This window comes from Rattus norvegicus, chromosome 4, assembly GCF_036323735.1.
Source record: "Rattus norvegicus strain BN/NHsdMcwi chromosome 4, GRCr8, whole genome shotgun sequence".
In the NCBI taxonomy this organism is placed as follows: Eukaryota; Metazoa; Chordata; class Mammalia; order Rodentia; family Muridae; genus Rattus; species Rattus norvegicus.
Genome location: NC_086022.1, coordinates 117,544,784 through 117,565,682, shown reverse-complemented (window position 1 = coordinate 117,565,682; position 20,899 = coordinate 117,544,784). Strand labels below are relative to the sequence as shown.

At 46.2% G+C, this 20,899-nt stretch overlaps 1 protein-coding gene and 1 long non-coding RNA gene across 16 annotated transcripts in view; one reads left to right on the top strand and one right to left on the bottom strand.

Annotated features, from left to right (window-relative positions):
* Dguok (deoxyguanosine kinase) overlaps positions 1 to 20,899 on the top strand; it is a 27,631-nt gene extending 6,732 nt beyond the window's left edge. Inside the window, exons 2-8 of one of the 15 annotated variants that reach the window (XM_039107337.2) lie at positions 4,180 to 4,292; positions 9,850 to 10,037; positions 13,537 to 13,704; positions 13,928 to 14,075; positions 19,125 to 19,240; positions 19,687 to 19,786; positions 20,763 to 20,899. In XM_039107337.2, coding sequence (XP_038963265.1) covers positions 4,180 to 4,292; positions 9,850 to 10,037; positions 13,537 to 13,704; positions 13,928 to 14,075; positions 19,125 to 19,240; positions 19,687 to 19,786; positions 20,763 to 20,792 — 863 coding nt within the window. In that variant the 3' untranslated portion in view covers positions 20,793 to 20,899. Of the gene's footprint in view, positions 1 to 4,179; positions 4,293 to 9,849; positions 10,038 to 10,740; positions 13,705 to 13,927; positions 14,076 to 19,124; positions 19,241 to 19,611; positions 20,371 to 20,762 lie in introns of those variants that run through there. The other 14 variants (XM_006236735.5, NM_001106602.1, XM_006236737.5 and 11 more) reach the window with 14 other exon arrangements.
* LOC134486594 (uncharacterized) lies at positions 2,194 to 9,851 on the bottom strand. Its single transcript, XR_010065837.1, has 2 exons — positions 9,676 to 9,851; positions 2,194 to 2,694 (listed from the first exon to the last, which is right to left on the bottom strand). It is a non-coding gene; the product is annotated as an uncharacterized LOC134486594 (long non-coding RNA).

Here is a 20,899-nt window from a genome sequence, read left to right as displayed (position 1 = left end):
ACTACCCGCTCTCAGCAAAGAAGCTGGTACCCCTAACCTGAAGACCCCTCCAGCTTTCACTTTGAAAGATGCAAGCTGGTCTAATAGTCATTTACTTCTAATCAGCAGAGCAACTGCCTTAATTTTTTCGTTTTATTTATTTTCTGTTTGTTTGAAACAGTCTCACTTTGAAGCTGGGCTATCTTGGAGCATGCTCTGTAGCCCAGGCTGTTGTCCAACTCTCAGTAGTTCTACACTACTCTTGACCTCCCAGTTGCAAAGCTTGTAGGCACAAAGCACAGTGCCTTGCCTTTTCATATTACTTGTAATAGTTTTCAGGAGCTGGCAAGATGGCTCAGTGGGTAAAGGCACTTGCCCAAGGATGTGAATCCAGTCCCCATGGATTCAATAGTGTAAGGAGAGACACCACTTCTGCAAGTTGTCCTCTGTCTTCTTGTGTCATGACACACAGAGTAAGTAAATATTATTTTAATTGCTTAAATAGCTTTTTCCCCTAAACATAAGAACTGTCTTTCAGACTTACTGAACAACCTATAATCTAGGTATTAGCTACCTAGGCCATATATTTAAAGCAAGGGCCTACTCAGCACAGGCAGGTTTGAAAAGTCTGCACTTCAACCAGTTGGTAAGTCACCAATGTGGTAGGAGTTGGGAGCTAACTAGAGAAGTCACTGACACTTGTGGTGAGATGTTAGATCTGGGAAAGGAAGGTTTAAGCCACTGGCCTGGAGCTTCGAGGGAAGGGAAGACATTTACTCTCCTCTGTGTGGGAAGTGCAGAGGCAGAGCAAGATGAACAAGCACAAAGTTGAGTGGAGGTGGGACAGAAGCGTGACTGTGCAAAGCTGTTAGTACTACTGTGCTCTGAGAGGAGTCGGGTGCTTGTGGTGAGTGACAGATTGATGGGTGGGCCCCTGTGTTGAGACCGGGGCTCCAGAGTACTCACACTCTTTCTTGGTTCCAATTAGTTTACCCCAGAGGGTAGAACTCACTTGAGAAGGACCACTTCTGATAAAAAGATTGAGCTTTAGATCACCTGAAGGCTTTTTCTTTCTCTCTTTGAAAGAGGTTCTTAGTACATAGCCTTGGCTGGCCCAGAACTCAGTGGACCAGGTAACCTCAAACTCAGATATGCCTGCCTCTGCCTTCGCCTCCCAGGTGCTGGGATCACAGCTATTCAGACTCGTCCTGTTTGGAGGGAACTGAAATTAATGTTTTGTTTGTTGAGGTAGAATGTGAGGCTGTTTGGTTTTCTGTCCTAGCAAAGCTCCATCTTCCACCTAGAGAAACAGTTGTCATTGTGGTGATAGAGTCACATCTAGGACATCAGGCCACTCAGAAAGGATTAGCTAGCTCAGTTTAGAGGTATCGGTGTCAGCAACTGCTTCACACAAGAGGATCATGTGAGCAAAGCCTGAAAGGTTGAGCTAGGAGGTGACCAGGTGTAGAGAGAGCATGTGCTAGTGAGTGGGGAAGCAGTGCAGTCACACTTTGAGGAAAGATCATGATATGACTGGAATTATAAGGAGCTAGGGCCAGTAGCAAAGCTGAGATGTGAGAGGGTATGTGAAGGGGCCAGGTCTTACTATATATTTATATATCATATCCAGACTGTACTCAGAGGCTTAAATTTGGGGTGGGGGAGTGTTTTCAAGACAGGGTTTCTCTGAGCATCCCTGGCAGTTCTGGAACGCACTCAGATCCACCTGCCTCTGCCTCCCAAGTGCTGGGATCAAAGGCATCCTCCACCACTACCACCCTGGCTGTTGGCTTAAATTACACAAGGCATCTCCTGCCAACCCTGACCACCCAAATGCAATTCTCAGAACTCACATGAAAAGAGAGAAGTAACTCTTATAATTGGCTTCTGACCTCCACATGCCAACCATTTTGCAAATAAATAAATGTAATTTCAAAATTTGAGGCTGTTGAGATGGCTTAGGAATCAAAGGTGCCTGCTATCAAACCTGATGACCTTCCTGAGTTTGAGCCCTAGGGCCCACATAAGGGAATCCAGTTCCCACAAGTTGCCCTCTGATCACCACATGCATACCATGGCATGCCACCTCACCCCCACATGATGAAAGGACATATATACTTTTTTGTTGTTGATGAAAGCAAAAGGATTTTGGTTTTGAGACAGTGTCTATCTTAGGGTTTTACTGCTGTCAGCAGACACCATGACCAGGGCAACTCTTATAAGAACAATATTTAATTGGGGCTGGCTTACAGGTTCAGAGTTTCAGTCCATTATCATCAAGGCAGGAGCATGGCAGCATTCAGGAAGGCATGATGCAGAAAGAGCTGAGAGTTCTACATCTTCATTTGCAGGTCTCTAAGACTGTTGTGCAGGCAGCTAGGACCTAAGGTAAAGCCCACGTCCACTGTGACACACTTACTACTCCAACAAGGCCACACCTCCTAATAGTGCCACTCCCTAGCCCAAGCATATACAAACCATCATGGTGGTTTCTTAATATGTATCCAAGCTTGCCTCATATTCACTGTCTATCCCCCCACTGGCCTCAAATGTATGAACTTCTTCTCCAGCATTCCTGAGTGCTGGCATTACAGAGGTGCGATAATCCAGACAGGATTTCAAGCCATGCTTCACATGCAGTGCAGGTGCAGTGTGGAAGTTCAGTTACAGAGAACACAGCTGGAGTCAGAGGCCAGGGATGCAGAGGATCTGGTCCTGAGTGTGGAGATGCAAACAGGAAGGACAAACAAGGAACAGTTAGGAATACAGGCAAATGGCCTTGAGGCCTCTGGAGGTCTGGCAGAGGATGTTCTGACAGCAGTGGATGTTACCATACTCTAGATCTAGAGGATAAGGACACTCCACTGGGTGGGTTGGTTAGCATTTATTTGGGGAGTACACTGACTTTGAGCTGTGCATGGGCTGACCAGAAGGTTCTGCCCACCATGAGCTCAGGACAGATAGGCTAGATGGCCGTGTAAATGGAAACAGATAATCCTAGCCTTGTGGGACGAGGTCATTCCACCTCCTTGCTATCACCCCAGTCAAGCCACAAATCACTTGTTACTGTTTTACTGACTTTCACTTTGGCCCATTCTAACATAGCTCTTGGCATAGTCTTTAAAAGCTAAGGAAGAGTCAGAGGAATGGTTCCGTGGTAAGAACATTTTATTAATATTATAGAATATCTGGTAAGGGTTCAATTCCAAGCACCCCGCCCCCATCAACTCACAGTTAACCAGAACTCCAGTGCCAGGGGATCTGACTCCTGATCTCTGTGCTCCAGGCACTTAGGTGGTACACAGGTCATATGCACATTTCCCTGCTGAAACCCACTGCACTGATGTAGCCCTGCCCAGAGAGGTCAAACCTGGGGAGCTGCACTTCAGTGTTGTCTGCCTGGCCACCCCAGTATTAACCACTCTTCTCCTGCACTCTCGGTTCTTCATCCCTGCCAGCTGCTTCTGGGGCTGCAGCCATCTCTTCCTCGCCTCTCCCTGGCCTAGGTTCATGCTGCTTCCACATATGAGTTCTCCCTCCCCCGCCCTCAGCTTAACTGAGTGCTCAGGGCTTCCTTTGGGGCTTCCTCAGACAACATTTCTTCAAAGGAGCATTTCCCAACCCCCTGAGCTGCATCCGAAGCATCCTGCATTTTTCTTTCTCAGCATAGCATGATTTATCAGTAACTTCCTGTGTGTTTGCTTCGTGCCCATCACCCAGTCCTCAGAGGATAAAATTCATCCAGTGATTTATTACCCTCATGCTCTAGGGCTTGACAATCCCAAGAACAAGTTAGCCCTCCATGAGTGTTGGTTAGGTTTGTTGAATGAGTGAGGCTCATAATGGTTTTCCCTCAACTTAAAATGTCTACAGTCTCAGCCCAAGCTTCATAGCCACCTTTTGCCTCCCTTTGAAAGTTGTTATATTCTCAATAGTTACTAATGTTCTGCCTCGGGAAGTTGGCTCATAAAAACTGCAGCCTAAATCCTAAGGTTGTGTCTGCTCCGTTGCCCATGCTCACTGTAATAACTGGTTAGCTGCCCAAGCCATCACCAGGCTGACAGTTGTACAGCTGCCAAGGTTTGAAGCTGGGAAAGCTGACCCTTGGTCCCATGAGATGGGCCATCATGGCAGAGGTTAGTGACGGCCCCCTTTACCTGGATTTGGGGAACATCCCAACATGTGGCATTTGCGTTGCAGCTGTGGGCAAATCCACCTTTGTGAAGTTACTCACGAAAACTCACCCAGAGTGGCAAGTGGCTACAGAACCTATAGCAACATGGCAGAATGTCCAGGCTGCTGGCACCCAAAAAGTAAGTTTTCAGCTGGGGTTAGGGGGTGGGGGGGCTGGGGGGGGATACTTGGCAGACATGCAAGCAGTCTAATTGGAGTAACTTAATTTACTCCGAGGACATGAAGTAGCTCAGCTTGTCTCCTTCTTAAAATAGCTTCATTCTAGAAAGCAGGCCACAGAGGAGATGACTTGTTTGAATATGTTTAGTTTTGATTTTTGTGGCTTCTGTATGTCTGTGCAAGTGCCTGCCTACTGTCTTTGTGGTTTCCCAAGCATGCCCAACCATCCAGGCTTTGAAAATGAATGTTGTCATTCCTACCCTTAAGTATTTATATTGTTATTGAAGCTGGCTGGCAGGACTAATAGTCAATGAGGTCATCTTAGATGTGGGAAGGGACCTTACTGAGCATCTGGTCACCCTTTGAGTCAATGCAGAGACAACAGCTCATGTTTTTTAAGGCACATACTCACTGCCAGGCCTCTTCCAAGCTGCACTAACCCCACATGTCTCACTCATACCTCACAGCTCGGTGTGAGTGGGGAAGGCTCAGTTGGACAAAAAGCTTAGAATAGCTGAAGGAGTGGCAGCGTGTGTGCTGGCCTCCTGAGCTACACATACCTGGAACTTGTGTTGAGTGGCTTACGGCCTGCTTTAGCCACTAATTATTGGTTGGTTTTTTCATGTGTTGAGCTGTGTTGGACCTTAGCATTTTTGTACTACAGCAACCCTTGTGTACAGTTGAGGCTAAGAGCTTTCTCTCCTCAGACCTAATTCTCGAGGACCCCTCAAGGTTTCCTCCAGGCCGTTTCCATTTTGAAGCCACTTTGTGTGAGTGATGAGCTGCTCAGTCCGTTCTTTTCTACTCAGTTTACCAAGAGCCCAGTGACGCTCTCCCCAGTGCTCTGTGTGGGAGAGCACCTTAGCGTGGGATCTGGTGCCAGGGCTGCTACTCTGGTCCCCAGTGATGCAGCCTGTGTGACTGCATGCTATGTTGATTGGAGGTATGTTTTCCAGTCATCTGTTCATATGCTTCTATGTATGCAGTTCTGTATTTGTAAAATTTTCCATTAGAAACAAATTATAATATCTTTTTCTGAGTATGCCAGAGGCAAGTAGTGACATTTTAAAATTTGCTCACACAATTTTTGCTACTCTACCGTAGGAGTTATGGAGCTGAGTTCTCCAAACCTTGGGTGCTCTTAACCATTTAACCACCTTTCTAGTCCTCTACTTATTTGGTTTTCAGAGACAGGGCCCTTTGTAGCCCAGGCTACCTTGAGCTCTTGTTCTTCCTGCTTTCACTTCCCAAGCACCAGGATTGTGACGGGGGTCATTATACCCTATACCACACCTGGCTTCTTTATGTGGGTTCTGGGAATCAACTCAAGTCCTCAGCCTTCTTTTTCTTTTTTCTTTTTGTTGGGTGTGGTGGTAAGAGAGTATGAGTGGGATATATAAATATATAAACTATAGATAAATCTATGATTTGATATAGATTTAAGCTCAAGGGTAAGAGATCAGAGGACAACTATCAGGAGTCAGTTCTCTCCTTCCAACATACAGACTCGGTCCTGGGGATTAAAGTAAGACTGGCAGGCCTGGCAGCCGGTTCCTTTACCTGCCGAGCCGTCCTGGAGGCCCTGGTTTATGCTGCCAATAGCTCAAGGTTTTAAAAACATCCTCCTGTATTTCTTTCTGCTGTATGTGCATTTTAAAAGTTGTAACGTGTGTGTGTGTGTGTGTGTGTGTGTGTGTGTGTGTGTATGCGTGTGCATGTTTGTGTGTGTGTTTTATGTGTACTTGCCTGTGCACTTGAATGGGGAGGTCATCGGGTGACCTACTCTTTGACTCTCTACCTTATTCTTTTGAGACAGAATCTCTCAGTGAGTCTGGAGCTAGGCTGGAGGCCATCACCTCAGTGATCCTCTTGTCCCCACCCCTCAGTGCTGTGGTACTAGCTCGCACGCATGCAGCCTTGCCCAGCTGTTTACCTGAGTGTTAAGGTTCTGAACTCAGGTTCTCATGTTTGCTCTTCAGACAATTTGACCCACTAATCCATCTCTGTGGCCTCTCTGCTTTTTTTAAATTTATATTTGTTTTATTTTATATGTATGAGTATTTATCTATATGTCTATATTCATGCCTCGTGCCCTCAGAGGCCAGAAGAGAGCATTAGTTCCTCTAGAACCTCGTTACTAATGGTTGTGAGCTGCCGTGGTGATGCTAGAAATAAAACCTGGGTTACTAGTTCTCTCCCTCCTGAGTAGATAGATAGACACTGGGCCGTCCGGGATGCCTATCCTCATCTTTTCAAACTCCTGTTACTGTTCTGATAAAGCGGTTGATTTTATTTGACTAGTATGACTCAATTCTTATATGGAATCCTTTACTCAGACTTTAGACAGTAGTAGTGGCCTCTAACTGGAATCAATTAGATGTTTTCCAGTTTTCATGACTCATCTCTGTCGTCCTGCTTGCTTTGGGTAGAGCTTGTAGAAAAATATTAAATAACTGTGGGAGGATGACCAATCTTCTCTCCTCCAGTGTCAGCACCCAGTCCTCTGTTACTCCTTGTCTAGAGCCTGGAAGGACACCCCTACCCCCCCCTGCTTACTTTTTATCAATAGCAATTGTTCAGTTTTCTTCATAAATCTTCTTAACACCCCCTTTACCATGAGAGAATCATGGCAGCTGCTGCTTTTCCTCTTAAAGGTAGGGTCTTATTATGTAGACCAGGCTGGTCTGGCATTTGGTAACCCTGGCTGGCCTCATACTCACATGGCTCCTTTCTGCTTTGGCCTTCCATATAGAGCATTAAAGGTGTGTACCATCACACCTGGCTTTGTCAACTTTGTAGAAGATTGCTTTATAGGTAAAGTTTGAGGTGATTCATCAGGGATACGATGCTGCTGTTTGCAGGATGGAATCAATTTAAGACTTGTAAGGAAAATGGGAATCTCTTAGGTTTAGTTTAGTAACCATTGAGTATGTAGCCCAGGTTCAAAGACATGGGGGACAGAGGAGAATGGGGCTGGAGAGATAGATGGCTGAGTGGTTAAGAACATTGGCTTCTCTTCCAAAGGACCTGAATTCAATTCCCAGCACCCACTGGCAATTCACAACTGTTTACATTTCCAGTTCCAGAGGATCTGGCACCCTCACACAGGCATACATGCAGGCAAAATACCAGTACACATAAAAAAATAATAAATAAAAAATATATGGGAAAATTTGTTCCCTATGAATTCTCATGTTGGAGGTCTACTCTTTTTGTTAACTCTAAAGACAAATATTAACCTTTGTGATTTTTTTTTCTATTCCATATGTCTTTCCTTATAATTCCTTTGCATTTTAATTGGTATTGTTTTACATTTGTAGATTTCAATACTGCTTTATTTCCTATTTTAAGTCTTTGTGGGGGAGTCTTCATTAATTTATTGGAATTAAAGGGGGAAAGACTTGTATTTAATTGTTCTTTTTCTTAATACAGCAAAACCATGCCTGCTCTTCCTTCTTTTTCCTTTCTTTCTTCCTTTATTTTAAAGATGTACTTTTATTATTTTAAATTATGTGTATGTGAAGGTGGGTATGTGTACAAGTGTACACACACAAACATAGCCACATATATACACACTCAATTTTTTAAAATATATTTATATATGATAAAATATATAAAATTGGGCTGGAGAGATGGCTCAGTGGTTAAGGGCACCAAGTGCTCTTCCAGAGGTCCTGAGTTCAATTCCCAGCAACCACATGGTGGCTCACAGCCATCTGTCATGGGGATCCGATCTGGTGTCTGAAGACAGTGACAATGTACCCACATACATGAAATAAATAAATCATTTAAAATATATATGATTACATATAATAAAATTATACACACACACACACACACACACACACACACACACACACACACAACGGAAAAGGAACAAAAGTCAGTATCAGTGCTGAGAGGACTATTGCCCAGAATAGGAAAACAGAAAACAAAAACATAACTATCTCAACAAGAGCTAAGATATTGCCTCACTGATAGAATAAGAACAGGCTGTCAAAAACAAAAGATCAGAGGACAACCTTGTGTGTAGGCCCTCACTTCCATTTTGTTGAAGACGGTCTTGTTCACCACTGCAGTGGACACCAGGCAAGCTGGCCCAGGAGCTTCCAAGGATTCTCCTGTCTGCCTCCCATCTTGCTGTAGGAACACTAAGATGATATGCCTGATTGTGCCAGATTTATGTGGATTCTGGGGATTTGAACTTGGCTCTTAACCTTCAAGTGATGATCACTTTAGCCACTGAGCCATCTCCCCAGCCCTTCTATTTTATAGCCACTTATTGTCTCCAGGTTGACACATTTGAACAATGTTTGCATTTTCTGTGAAGATTCTGCTTGTCATTTACTTCCAAAGTTAATGATGTTCTTTGCTAGAAACTAATTTCAGTTCTGTACAGCATAAATGACAGCATTGGTCCCACGCTTGGCCTGATACTATGTTCCTACTCACCCTCATTGTGAAATCTGGGAACACAGTTCCGCATCTTTTCATCTTTATAGGAGAGGTTAGGATGAAGAAGCTAGAGAAAGCCCACTGTGAGCCCATTTTCTGTTTACTCCCTGTGGAACCTTGAACAAGTCAGTTATTAGCCTCTCAATGGGTTTTCCCCTCTGTCTAATGGTTTTAATAGTACTTACCTCAGGAAGCTGTTGGGAAGTTTAAATGAAATAACAGTCCAGCAAATTCCGAAATATTACTTTTTTTTTCTCTACTCCTTACAGTACCCAGCCCATGTAGTTCTTCACCCACACAGGCCTTCTTCAGTCAGCAGCAGTGGAATGAATGAATGAATGAATGAGTGAGTGAGTGAATGAGTGAATGAGTGAGTGAATGGGTGAATGAATGAATGAATGTACAAAGTGCTTTGCTTAAATTTTTCTTTTGCATTGAGTGAGTCTAGAAAATAAACCTGGGCCCATGAGTGTCCACCACTTGTCCCACCAGTACATTCAGAATCGGTGAGACTTCAAATTGCATTTCATGGTTCCTAGAATAAAGAAGGAACTGGGTTTTGTTTGGATAAAGTATGACCCTTCCATGAAACACAGAAGTCTGTTTAACTCATTGATTATGTAGATTCTCAAATAAGCAGTTGTTTTCTTTTTCATCTGCCTTGAAGTTTGAGAAATAACCACAAATGGAACTTGAAACTCAACATTGGTATTTGTAGGATTTGATTCAGAAGAGAATTGTAGGTGACTGTCTGCATACAAACTCCACGAGCCCAGGATTCTGTGCGTGAGTTTTGCTTTGCTCTTTCCTATTCTAGAGAATGTGGTATGTCATCTCCCTCAGTCAGATTCTTATCATACAAGGACGAATGGTCGTCGTCTTCCTTACCTTGTTTAAGCTCAGCTGGAGAGTCATGTCCTCTTTGTGTTCTCAGTGGAAGGAAGTAGCTATGGTTATTTTTCACATTAAGCATTGAACTTTTTTGAGGAACTGCAGCGGGTGGGGTGTATTGTGAAATAATACACCTTCTACAAAATTCTCTTCGTCTGTACTCCCCCATAGGATAGCACTTCCAGACGTCTTGGAAACTTGCTAGACATGATGTACCAGGAGCCAGCACGATGGTCCTACACATTTCAGACCCTCTCCTTCATGAGCCGGCTGAAAGTGCAGTTGGAGCCCACCCCAGGGAGACTCCTGCAGGCAGACACGTCTGTGAGGGTCTTTGAGAGATCTGTGTACAGTGACAGGTAAGACACCAAACACTGCCGACCTCAGACACCATGCTCACAGTGGTGTGGCTTTTGTTTGCACAGTCCCTGACCTTGGCTCACTAGTCATCGTAAAACGTCTGTGTGGCTGGCTTGTGAGCATCCTCTCAGAGCAAAATAGGCCGCTTTGTTAGTTATAGCTGCTTTGCTGCTTGCTGAAAACAGGGTTTCAGCTGTAGCCCTGGCTGTCCTGAAACTCAGTGTCAACCAGGCTGGCCTCGTTCTCATAGGTAATCCTCCTGCCTCTGCTTTCTGAATTGGGATTGCGTTATGTGCCACCAGGCCTGTTGTTATTAAGAACTACATGGGACAGCAGGGCAGTTGTGGCTCACGCCTTTAACCTTCTGTGAGTTTGAGGTCAGCCTGCTGTACAGAGCGAGTTCCAGCGAGTCCCAAAGCTACACAGAGAAACCCTGTCTCAAAAACTATTTTAAAAAAGAAGGAGAACAACTCCCTGGGTCTTGACATTTCCTTATAAAGAAGTGGGCAGTTGGTCACTCTTTGTGCCATTACCCCATTGAAGCTACTTTCATTAAAGGGGGACATTTTCAGGCAGAAAGAATAACCTGGTACAAATTCTAATCTCAAGAGTATGAATCAGTGGTCCTTTTTGTGCCCAGGGCATGAGTTGAAGCCTCAGTGCCAAAGGGAGAAAGTATCATTCTTTTATTTGTTTGGTCAGTGTAGGTTTACTGACTGTCTCCTGCACTCAAGCTCCAGGCTCAGCTCCAGGGCAACACCAGAGAACACAGCCGTCGTCCCTGTTCCCTGAGAATGCTACTTCACCAAGGACTACATACATACTCACAAGTGTGGTGTGTGTTCCAGAGGACAGTGACTTCAGGGAAGAAGAAATAGAAGTAACAAAAACATCAGTGTGGCATTAGATCAAAGCTCAGGGTTGCTAGGTCCTTCAGCCTTGTTCTACGTGCAACTCCCCATCCCCTTCTCTTTACCCCCCCCCCTTCTGCCCATCACTACCAGCTATGGAGAAACAGGGCAAGCACCTACCTCAGGAGAGGCAAAGGCCCCCTTTATAGGCTTAGTCATTTTTGTTTGCAAGATGTAAGTTCGTCTAATATTGTCTGTGGAGAAGCTGGCAACACTGTTTAATTCTTGTCACCCTCAGTGAGCTTTAGCTAAAACATTCTAGTCTGGGCAAGTTCACTTTTGGAGTTTGCAAATGAGCTACTTTGTGGCCTAGGAAAAACAGTTCCGATGGCTTGGAGCTGTGGGCTACTGAGTGGCAATCACCGTCCTGAGCACTTGACAAACATGATCTGCAGTTGTCACTCCATGTGTTGTGAGGCGCTGTATCTTCCCAAGGCAACATGGGCTGTGGAAGCTGCAACTGGGATCAGACTCTGCAGAGTCATTTTAAAGCCACTCTCTTAAAAATGACACAGCTTTGCAGTTTGCACTTCCCTGAGCCAGTCACACAGGAGTTTGGTTTTCAGTTTTTCAGAAGTGGCCAGTTGCTGACTGTTGCTTTAAAAACTGGGGTTCATCGTTGCTGATGTAAATTTTGTTTTGTATCAAGCTTTAAAAGCAGAATTGACCCTTTCTGAAGCCATGGTTTATATACAGCTCTGATTTCTCAATTTATCAGATCCTCCTTTTCTTGTGCAAGTAAGCAAAGAGGGAAGTTAGTTTGATAATCAGCATTAGCCTTGTTTGATCTGAGTGGAAGCTCAGCAGAGGAAGCTAGGTTCCTATATGCTCTGGAGGGGAGGTTGCTCTCTTTGTCCTACTGAAGCCAGCTCCAGAGTTGACACCACAGGAAGATCACTCCCTTGCTTCTCAGCCACAAAGCAGGATGGCTCAGCAGCTGAAGACTCAACAGCCCTCACTCAAAATTCTTGAAATTCTCACTCGAAGGGTGGTTTTACCCTGCGTTCACTTGGGTTTGGTTTGGAGTCTTGCTGTAGTAATGAGGAAATCTCAAAGGTTCAGGCCTATGCACATGCTGTGTGTCTTGGTGTATTAGTCAGAGTTTCTGTTCCTGCCCAAACATCATAACCAAGAAGCAAGTTGGGGAGGAAAAGGTTTATTCAGCTTACACTTCCACATTGCTATTCATCACCAAAGGAAGTCAGAACTGGAACTCAAGCAGGTCAGGAAGCAGGAGCTGATGCAGAGGCCATGGAGGGATGTTAACATACTGGCTTGCTTTCCCTGGCTTGCTCAGCTTGCTCTCTTATAGAAACCAAGACCACCAGTCCAGGGACGGCACCACCCACAATGGGCTGGGTCCTTCCACCTTGACCACTAGTTGAGAAAATGCCCTACAGCTGGGTCTCGTGAAGGCATTTCCACAAATGAGGCTCCTTTTCTGTGATAACTCAGCTTGTGTCAAGTTGACACACAAAACTAGCCAGTACACTTGCCTAGAGTCCTTTTCCTTATAATGGGTTACTCTGTGTGTGTGTGTGTGTGTGTGTGTGTGTGTGTGTGTGTGTGTGTGAGAGAGAGAGAGAGAGAGAGAGACAGAGAGAGAGAGACAGAGACAGAGACAGAGACAGAGAGACAGAGAGAGACAGAGAGAGAAAGAAGAAGAAGAAGGAGGAGGAGGAGGAGGAAGAAGAGGGGGAGGGAGGGAGGAAGGGAGGGAGGGATGTGGCATGGCCTGTGTCAGGTGCTGTTTGAGTAGGGTGGGAGCTGTAGAATGAGAATTCAGATTTCCAGGGCTGGAAAGACGGTCTAGCAGTTAAGAGCATTTGCTTCTCTTATAGAAGAGCCAAAGTTCATTCTCAATACCCAAATCAAATGGCTCAGCTTCCTGTATGTCCAGCCCAAAGAATACAATGGCCTCTTCTGGTCTCCACAAACATCCTCATGTACTTACACAAGCCCACACACAAACATACATACACACACACACACACACACACACACACACACACACACAAACAATAAAAATACATTTTTTAAACTTTGTATTGGTTTTTCGTGAGTTTCACATCATGCACCCCAGTCCCACTCATCTCACCGTCCCATTGTATCTGCCCTCCACACTTGCAACCTCCCCTCCCAAAAGAAAACACACAAACAAAAACAATAAATAAAACAGAGCATAGAAAACATCATGGAAGCTGTAGTGTGCCACAGCATATCCCATGGTATACCTCTCTGTCCACACATCTTCACTGTAAATGTTTATTGCAATGAGTCATTGGTCTGGTTTGAGGTCTCTGGCTTCTGTCATACCATCAATATTGGGTCCTCACTGGGACTCCTTCTAGTTATCCTGTTGCTACCCTGTGCCATGGAGACCAGCCCTTTCACACACTCCCAACAGATAATGGGGTGGGCAAACTCAAATCCCTGGGTCTGGGCATGGGTGGTAGCTGAGCAGATCAGCCTGCTGGCCCTCCCACATCTGCACCTCCCTGAGGCTCTCCAGCCCTGCTCAGGTTAGGCCACCCAGTGCTGCCATCAGCAGGAGGCAGGGTCAGCTTTCCTACTGCCATGCCCTCAGAGCCAGCTCCATGGTGCCATCCAGGCAAGCGCGAGGCCCACTCTCCCAAGGGCTGGGACAGCTGTCCAGCTCATACCCATCAGGACAGCTCCACTGTGCTGCTCTGGCAAGGCAAGACCAGCTCTTCTGCTCTCATGGCCTCGAGGACAGCTCTCCCAACTACTGCAGGTAGCAAGGGGTAAGGGGGCAAAAGAAATAGGGGTTTTTTTGGGGGGAGGGACGATATTTTTTAAATCAGATTGTTAAGGGCTGATAGGAACTAGGATAGTTAAGAGGTTTTAAGCTTGAAACAAGCCAGTTACTGATGTTCCTACTTCTTTCCCACTCCTGACTTCCTTTCCACTTCCCTTTCTTCCTCCACCCCAACCCCTCACTCAATAATTCCATCCAGGTATATCTTTGCGAAGAATCTGTTTGAAAATGGCTCCCTCAGTGACGTCGAATGGCACATCTATCAGGACTGGCACTCCTTCCTCCTGCAGGAGTTTGAAGACCGGCTTTTGTTACATGGCTTCATCTACCTCCAGGCTTCTCCCCAGGTAACTCTGAGCCTGAAAACCTTAGGTTTCACTTGGTGAAACTGAAAGCTGAGAGGTGATGGTGTTATACCCCTCAATCCCAGCGTGAGGAAGGTGGATCTTGGTGAGTTAGGGGCCAGCCTGGTCTGCGGATTGAGTTCCAGGACAGCCAGCGCTACCCAGAGAAACCCTCTCAGAAAAGAAAAAAAGTAATCACACTTAGTGTCTATACTGTTTGGGGATTTGTTTTGTTTTGTTTAAAAACCTAAAGAAATACAACTTGTGGTTTCTTGGTTGGAGAAGTTAGTTTCCAGACCTTACCCAGCACAGAGAGTGTAGATATATACCAATATTCCGGTACTGAACCCATCTCCCAGGGGCCTTCGCAGCTATAGTTGTAGCGGTGTGCTCAAACAGTTGCCTGTGTAGAAGTAACCGTGTTGGTGAAGAAACAGGCTAGAACAAACTGCATTGTTTTTACAGCTCCAGGTCTGCAGGTTGGGAACACGCAGATCTGTGGCCACTGCCATATGTACTGTTCCCTTCCTGTGTTGGGTCATCTGAGGCTTCAGTGGTACCTTTTGTTTTCTGACTAGGATATGGGGAAGGAAGGAATGTTTCCTCTCTTCATCCTAAATTGTTGCCCACAGTTTGGTCCTTGAGAAGTCCCTCGGGCAGGCAAACGGTAGACATGCCCCCTGGCTCTGATTCTGTAACTTGAACTTGGGACCAGCATGGCCCATGGGATGATGTCATGGCGGGAGCCCTCTGGAGACAGCCCTGGCCCTTGGCTCTGCTGACTGGCAGTGACCTTGACTAGACCCTAGAAGAGTTTCCACTGAGGGTCTTTGTCTGTAAAGGAGAGCTCTGGAGAGACGTGGAGGGCAGCATTCCCAGTCAGCGATACTGCTGTCAGCTTGTGAGAGACACTTTGCAAGTATGGTCAGATGCCAAGTACACCCATTGTTGCAGAAAGCAAGCCAGCTGTCCACAGGCAGGGGCTGAGGTTGTGGACAGAAGGGAGCCTGGGAGCACACTGAGCAGAGTCGGAGAATAAGTGAAAGAGATCCTGTCATGTCACATTGCCTGGGCCCCATAGTGAAGACCAGAAGGAAGGCGCGGCCAGGAGAGGGGCTTCTAAGTGCAGCTGGGACTGGACTTGTGTGTTCTTGCCTTTTTTACCTTTTTAAAAAGTGTTTGTTTGTTTGTTTGTTTGTTTGTTTGTTTGTTTGTTTGTTGAGACATGGTCTCACAATGTAGCTATGACTGTACTGGAGCTCACTATGTAGATAGGACTCAGATTCAGACTCATAGACTCTGCCTGCCTCTGCCTCCCAGGTGCTAGGGTTAAGGGTGTGCCCCACCACAACCTGGCTGCATTTCTTTCTTTCCTTCTTTCTCTCTCTCTCTCTCTCTCTCCCTCCCTCCCTCCCTCCCTCCCTTCCTTCCTTCCTTTTTCTTCATTTTAGATTTATTTATTTATTTTATGTATATAAGTACACTGTAATCCCGGAAGAGGACAATTGGATTCCATTACGATGGTTGTAAACTATCATGTGGTTGCTGGGAATTGAACTCAGGACCCCTGAAAGCAGTCAGTGCCACTGAGGCATCTTCTCTCCAATCCCACATTTTTTTTCTAATACGACATTTCCTCTTGCAGTAACTAACTCCACTTCTGTCTTTCCATCCTTCCATGGATTTCAGGGATGGAACTTAAGTCACTGGTCCTTCTTCGCTAGAATGTGATGCTATCTTGCCAGCCCCATCAGGACTTTGTGGTATGGGGAGTTCCTAGATTATAAAGTAGAAGTTAGATCACAGCAAGGAGTAAGATTGTCTAGATAAAGTTTCAGGTCCAAATAAAATTGAACTAGATATTCAAAAGATTTAAGGGCTGAGAAGACTCTTCTGTGGACTGATTTAGCCAGCGGAGACACAGACCTACGCTTTCAGTGGTCTTTCCTGCTCAGGAGGAACAGAGGCACATTGTAAGGCTAGTGACTTCACAGGCAGACAACAGTCCCTGGGAGGAGCAGAGGAGCCAGCTGAGTCCTTCCTGGGAGTAAAATAGATCTGTTGGCTTTTTGATTCTGTGTTATGGAGGTTGGACTCAAACCCTGAGATCCATAAAGCAAGCAAGTCTCCCTTACCTTCCTTCTTAATGTCCTTTGAGGGGCCTGTCTGAAGTGGCAGGGTGGTGGTGGTAATAGTGATTGTCACTGAGGGCTCGTTTGTCCCTTTGGAGAGACTAATTGAAGTGTTTCATCTCATAGTGAGACTTTTTGGAATAGTTTGAGATTTAAATGCTGTTTGGATGATGTTAGATAAAGGAACCCAAGAATGCCAGAGGATGAACAGGACACACATTCAAGCCAGTGCCCAGCACAGCTCTTTAGACTCCTGCAGACACTGGCTTTAGAGTGTGGGATGGGCTCCAGGCCCTGTCTACCTATCCTCCCCTTAAATTCAAGGAAGCTGGCAATCACAATAATAATAATTGGAGGAGAGATGGCTGGAATCAAGAAGAGAGAGAGTGGCTGGCCATGTGCCTCAGGATGCCCATCCCTGTCTGGGACAGTGAAGTGTGGGCAGGATGTTGGGGGTGGGGGGGATGCTGCATGGGAACAAGTGTCACCTGAGCTCCAGGCTAGAGGGTGTAGTAAGCAGAGCCTTCCACAGTCACAGCCTAGCAGATCAGGAAGCTTGGCCACAGGGTTCCTGCCACTTCTCCCCACACATCCTCCCTTCAGTCTGCTGTGTGCTCCCATGTGCACCGGAATGAAGTGGGGCCAGGATAAAACTGTCCCACAGGATCATTTTAAAATAATTCATTATAATCCTGTCAGTAAAGTAAGAATTATGCCAATATTCAAAATAGAACCTTGCCTAGACTTTAGAGGGAAGAAAAGTTTGCTCAGTTTAGCAAATAATGAAAAGGGAACTGCTAACTGATGTTAATAGATGCAGGCAGGTGTCAGTGGTTGTCTGTAGTCAATGGAGGATACATATAAATAGCTTTTGCAAGAATTGTTCTGTCCTTGTGTGTATTTGAAAGTATTATATTTTTAAAATGTTCATTTATTCCAATTCAAAACATATTTTTCTCTCAGGGGAAAAATTAAGTAACTTAGCTGAAGCTGCTCACTTGTGGGAATGCAGCATGGTTAACCTCTGGGAGGCAGTTAGGCAGTTGTAGTAGGAAGAGCTCACGCCTTTTGCCCTGTTAATCCTGGTGCTTACAGTTGAGTCCATAGATACGCTGGCACACGGACAGGCTACCCTGTTACACTGGAGATGACCCAAGTGCTTATTAGAGAGGCCTGGCCGAGTGTTCTCTGCTGTAAAACAGAGTACTGTACTGGGGGGTTTTCTTTGTTGCCACCTTTTTGTGACAAGATCTCATCACTCCATAGCCTAGCTGGCTTAGAACTCACTAGAAATACTCAGGTTTCTGCCACCCAGGGCTAGATTCATGGGTGTGAACCATGCTAAGTGAGAACAGTGAACCACGGTTAAGTGAGAAGCAAAGCGTAAGTGCGGGGTATGCTGTGGGGTATGCCGTGGAATATTCTGTCTCCTTTTCAGACGATGGCATAAAGCACGTGTGTGCATGAACTGCTGCCGAAAGCCCAGTCACAGCGCTGGGAGGGGGCGGGGGATCCGAGGTCCAGAGTCTGTGGGAAAACATGCACTGCAGAGCTCCAGGTCAGCCCAGAGCACACCTACAACTACCTCAAGAAATAAAGTCAAAGAAGATAAAACTCGACAAGCAGTGGGGAGTAAAGGTGCTAAAGAGAAATTGTGTCGTTTCATTTCCTTAAGGGAAAGATGGGGCATAGGGGCTGGGAAGGGGGAGTCCTAAGTCAATGGGTTAATCAACCCACACTTTGAGGACAGTTGACATTGAATAAGGAAGTATTTGACCAGGCAGAAAGAGAAACAAGGGCAATTCAGGCAAAACAAACATTTGGAGCAGAGGTTTTGAAGTGTGAAGGAGCCTGGCTTGTCCCACGGGAAGGAGGCCAAATCTGGCTGAAGCAGTGAGCAGGGGAGGGACTAAGGAAGTTGAGGACAAGTTCCGTGGCCTTATGTGCTGTGGGAAGGAATCACGGTTCTCAGAGGCAGAGGAGAGCTCTGTAGGGGCGGGGAGAGAGGCCTTAGGGTCAATGAGTTTCACTTCATTTTGTGTTACCTTTGACTTATGCAGATGTTCAGTCTACTCCAGAGTGAGTGCTTGATCTAGAGATGTTTCAAATTGCTTATCTCTGTATAAGTAGAGTGGCACTCACTAGCCAGGCACAGTGCTGCATCCTATAATCCACCACCTGGAAAGCTGAGGCAGGAGGATGGCAAGTTGATAACTTCTTGAAGTCTGGTTATGAGAGCCTGTGGAGCAAAGTATTTTAAGCAGGGGCTCAAGAACCATAGAAGGCGGGGTTGGGGATTTAGCTCAGTGGTAGAGCGCTTGCCTAGCATGCGCAAGGCCCTGGGTTCGGTCCCCAGCTCTGAGAAAAAAGAAAAAAAAAAAAAAGAAGAACCATAGAAGGCTGGAGTGAGGGGCAAACTGGAAGGGCAGAATGGCTCCTGGCAATCCTAGTTAACGTGCCTTACCTCAGAGCAGTCTCAGCTACTTGCAGGTGGGTGGAGGATGAAGAAGAGGCAGCCCCCCGAAACTGCTTGCCCTGCACATGATAGCCGACTCTAAGGCCCGCGCTCTCTCCATGCAGCAGGCCCTTGAAGTGTCCAGGTGAGAGGCATGAGTGAGCACCAAGGCAGAGGTGAGAGGACAGGGCCAGCTGGAGAAATTAGAATCTCCTGGCTTGGGAGGAAGAGAAAGAAGGGTAGTTTCAGGCTCCAGTGTGGCTGGCTGGTGTTTGCCATTACCCAGCTGAGGCTACTCCAAGGAAGAGCAGTCTGAGGCAGAGGTGGACAGCATGGTACCAGTGCTCTGAGCAGGAAAACAAGGCAGCAGGTGCAGTCTCGAGCTGTGGCACCAACAAGGACATACTTTGTGGGTTGTTTGGCCCTGTAAGACTGAACTGTAACAGCAGGGGCATTGTCTTTTAGGTTTGCATGGAAAGACTGTGTCAGAGGGGCAGAGAAGAAGAGAAAGGGATTGAGTTGGCCTATCTTAAACAGCTACATGGGCAACATGAAGACTGGTTTATTAACAAGACTACCAAGTAAGTATGTAACAGACAGACCATGCTGAGCACAACCTTAGCTCAGGGCGGGACGGCAAGGATGCGGGTAGATGTGGCCAGCATCTCTCAGTTAGATGGCATATGGAATAGAACCCATTGGTCCCAAGAGACATCGGTTGGAGTCTCTCTCCCTCCTTTCCTCCCTTCCTTTCTTTTCTCTGGATTGTGACAAATGCTTGTCATGATTGGCTCAGGATGCAGGACTGGAGTTGTTTAGAAAAATGTGCATTTTGATTGACATTTGTAGGGTCTGCCTGACCTCTCTCAGGCTTGGGTTGCTCTCGTGTTTGAATGCCGACCTCAGTAGCAGTCTGAAGACTAGGGATCCGCTTCTGCCTTCCACTTTGCAGGCTGCTTTAGTCGAGACTGAATGGGTCGTGAGGAAGGAGAGTGACTTTACCCAGCGTCGCTCTCTTGCTCTCCAGGCTCCACTTCGAGGCTCTGCGGCATGTGCCGGTGCTGGTGTTGAACATCAGTGAGGATTTCTCTGAAAATGCCGCCAAACAAGAAGAGCTCATGGGGCAGGTGAGCAGAGCCTGGCTTCTCCTGGTTCCCAGTGCAGAGCTCTCGTCTTCCTGGTCTCTGTGTCAGGCCTTGTTACTTTGTACTTCAAATTGCATTTCATACTCCAGAACCCTGAGATCATAGGCAAATTACAGGTAAAATTCCCAGCTCTGAAGTACACTGGATTAGAATGTCAGTTAGGTGACTCTTAGCATGTGTGGGCCAGCTGACCCCTCCTGTAAGGTGTTGGAAAGTGAGGGACAGGAGGCACTGGGGCTCTGTTCCCAGCTTCCACTCCCTGCTGTCATGGGACTGGAGTCACATACCCTGAGGGAAGCACTGAGACTGCAGTGTAACATTAGCTCTCCTTTCCCTGCAGGTAAACACCTTCATGAGGAACCTGTAAGCAATAGGTAGACATCTTGACTGTAGTCTGGGCTCTGACTTTCAATGTTGACCTGCCATCCATCCCATTATACACATCTCCTCAACCCTCATGCACCCCCACACTTGGACTGTGCTGTCTTCATACTGCCATTGCCTTTTTTTTTTTTTTAATAATCTCAAGCACTTTAAAAATAAAGCTGACTTTGCTATTTTTCTAATCCAGTTGTCCATTTATTTCAGAGTATAGTTATTAACACTTGCTCTCATATCTGTAGTAGATAGCAGTTTTCACCTAAGAAAAGTCAGGCCTTTCTTCACCAGCACTCCTGTGTGATCACATTCCCTTTTGATAGTCCAGGGCAGGACTGTCCCAGAGCTACCAGCCAGCCAAGCCCTGCCTTGCATGAAGTTTGTGCCCCCCAGAATGGAGAAATGAGTGCATACCCCAAGCAGCTTCTTTAGCTCTTTGTAACCACTGTTCCCGATGCTGAGAAGGGATGAGGGAGTTAATCCCAGTCCTGGAGCTAAAGAAATTGCCCAGAAATGGGGAGAACAGCCTTGACGTTTAGGGTTGGCTGTCCTGGCCTTCTGCTTACCCTCAGTACCTCAGCAGGGAGATTCAGACAACAGGAGGGAGTGATGCTCACAGCACGGAAGACAGAGTGCGACGGTGCCAAGACTTACCATCCTTTATGCTTTGAGAAAGTGTTGGGTTCTTTACTAATAAATACATAAGGTTTTCAACAA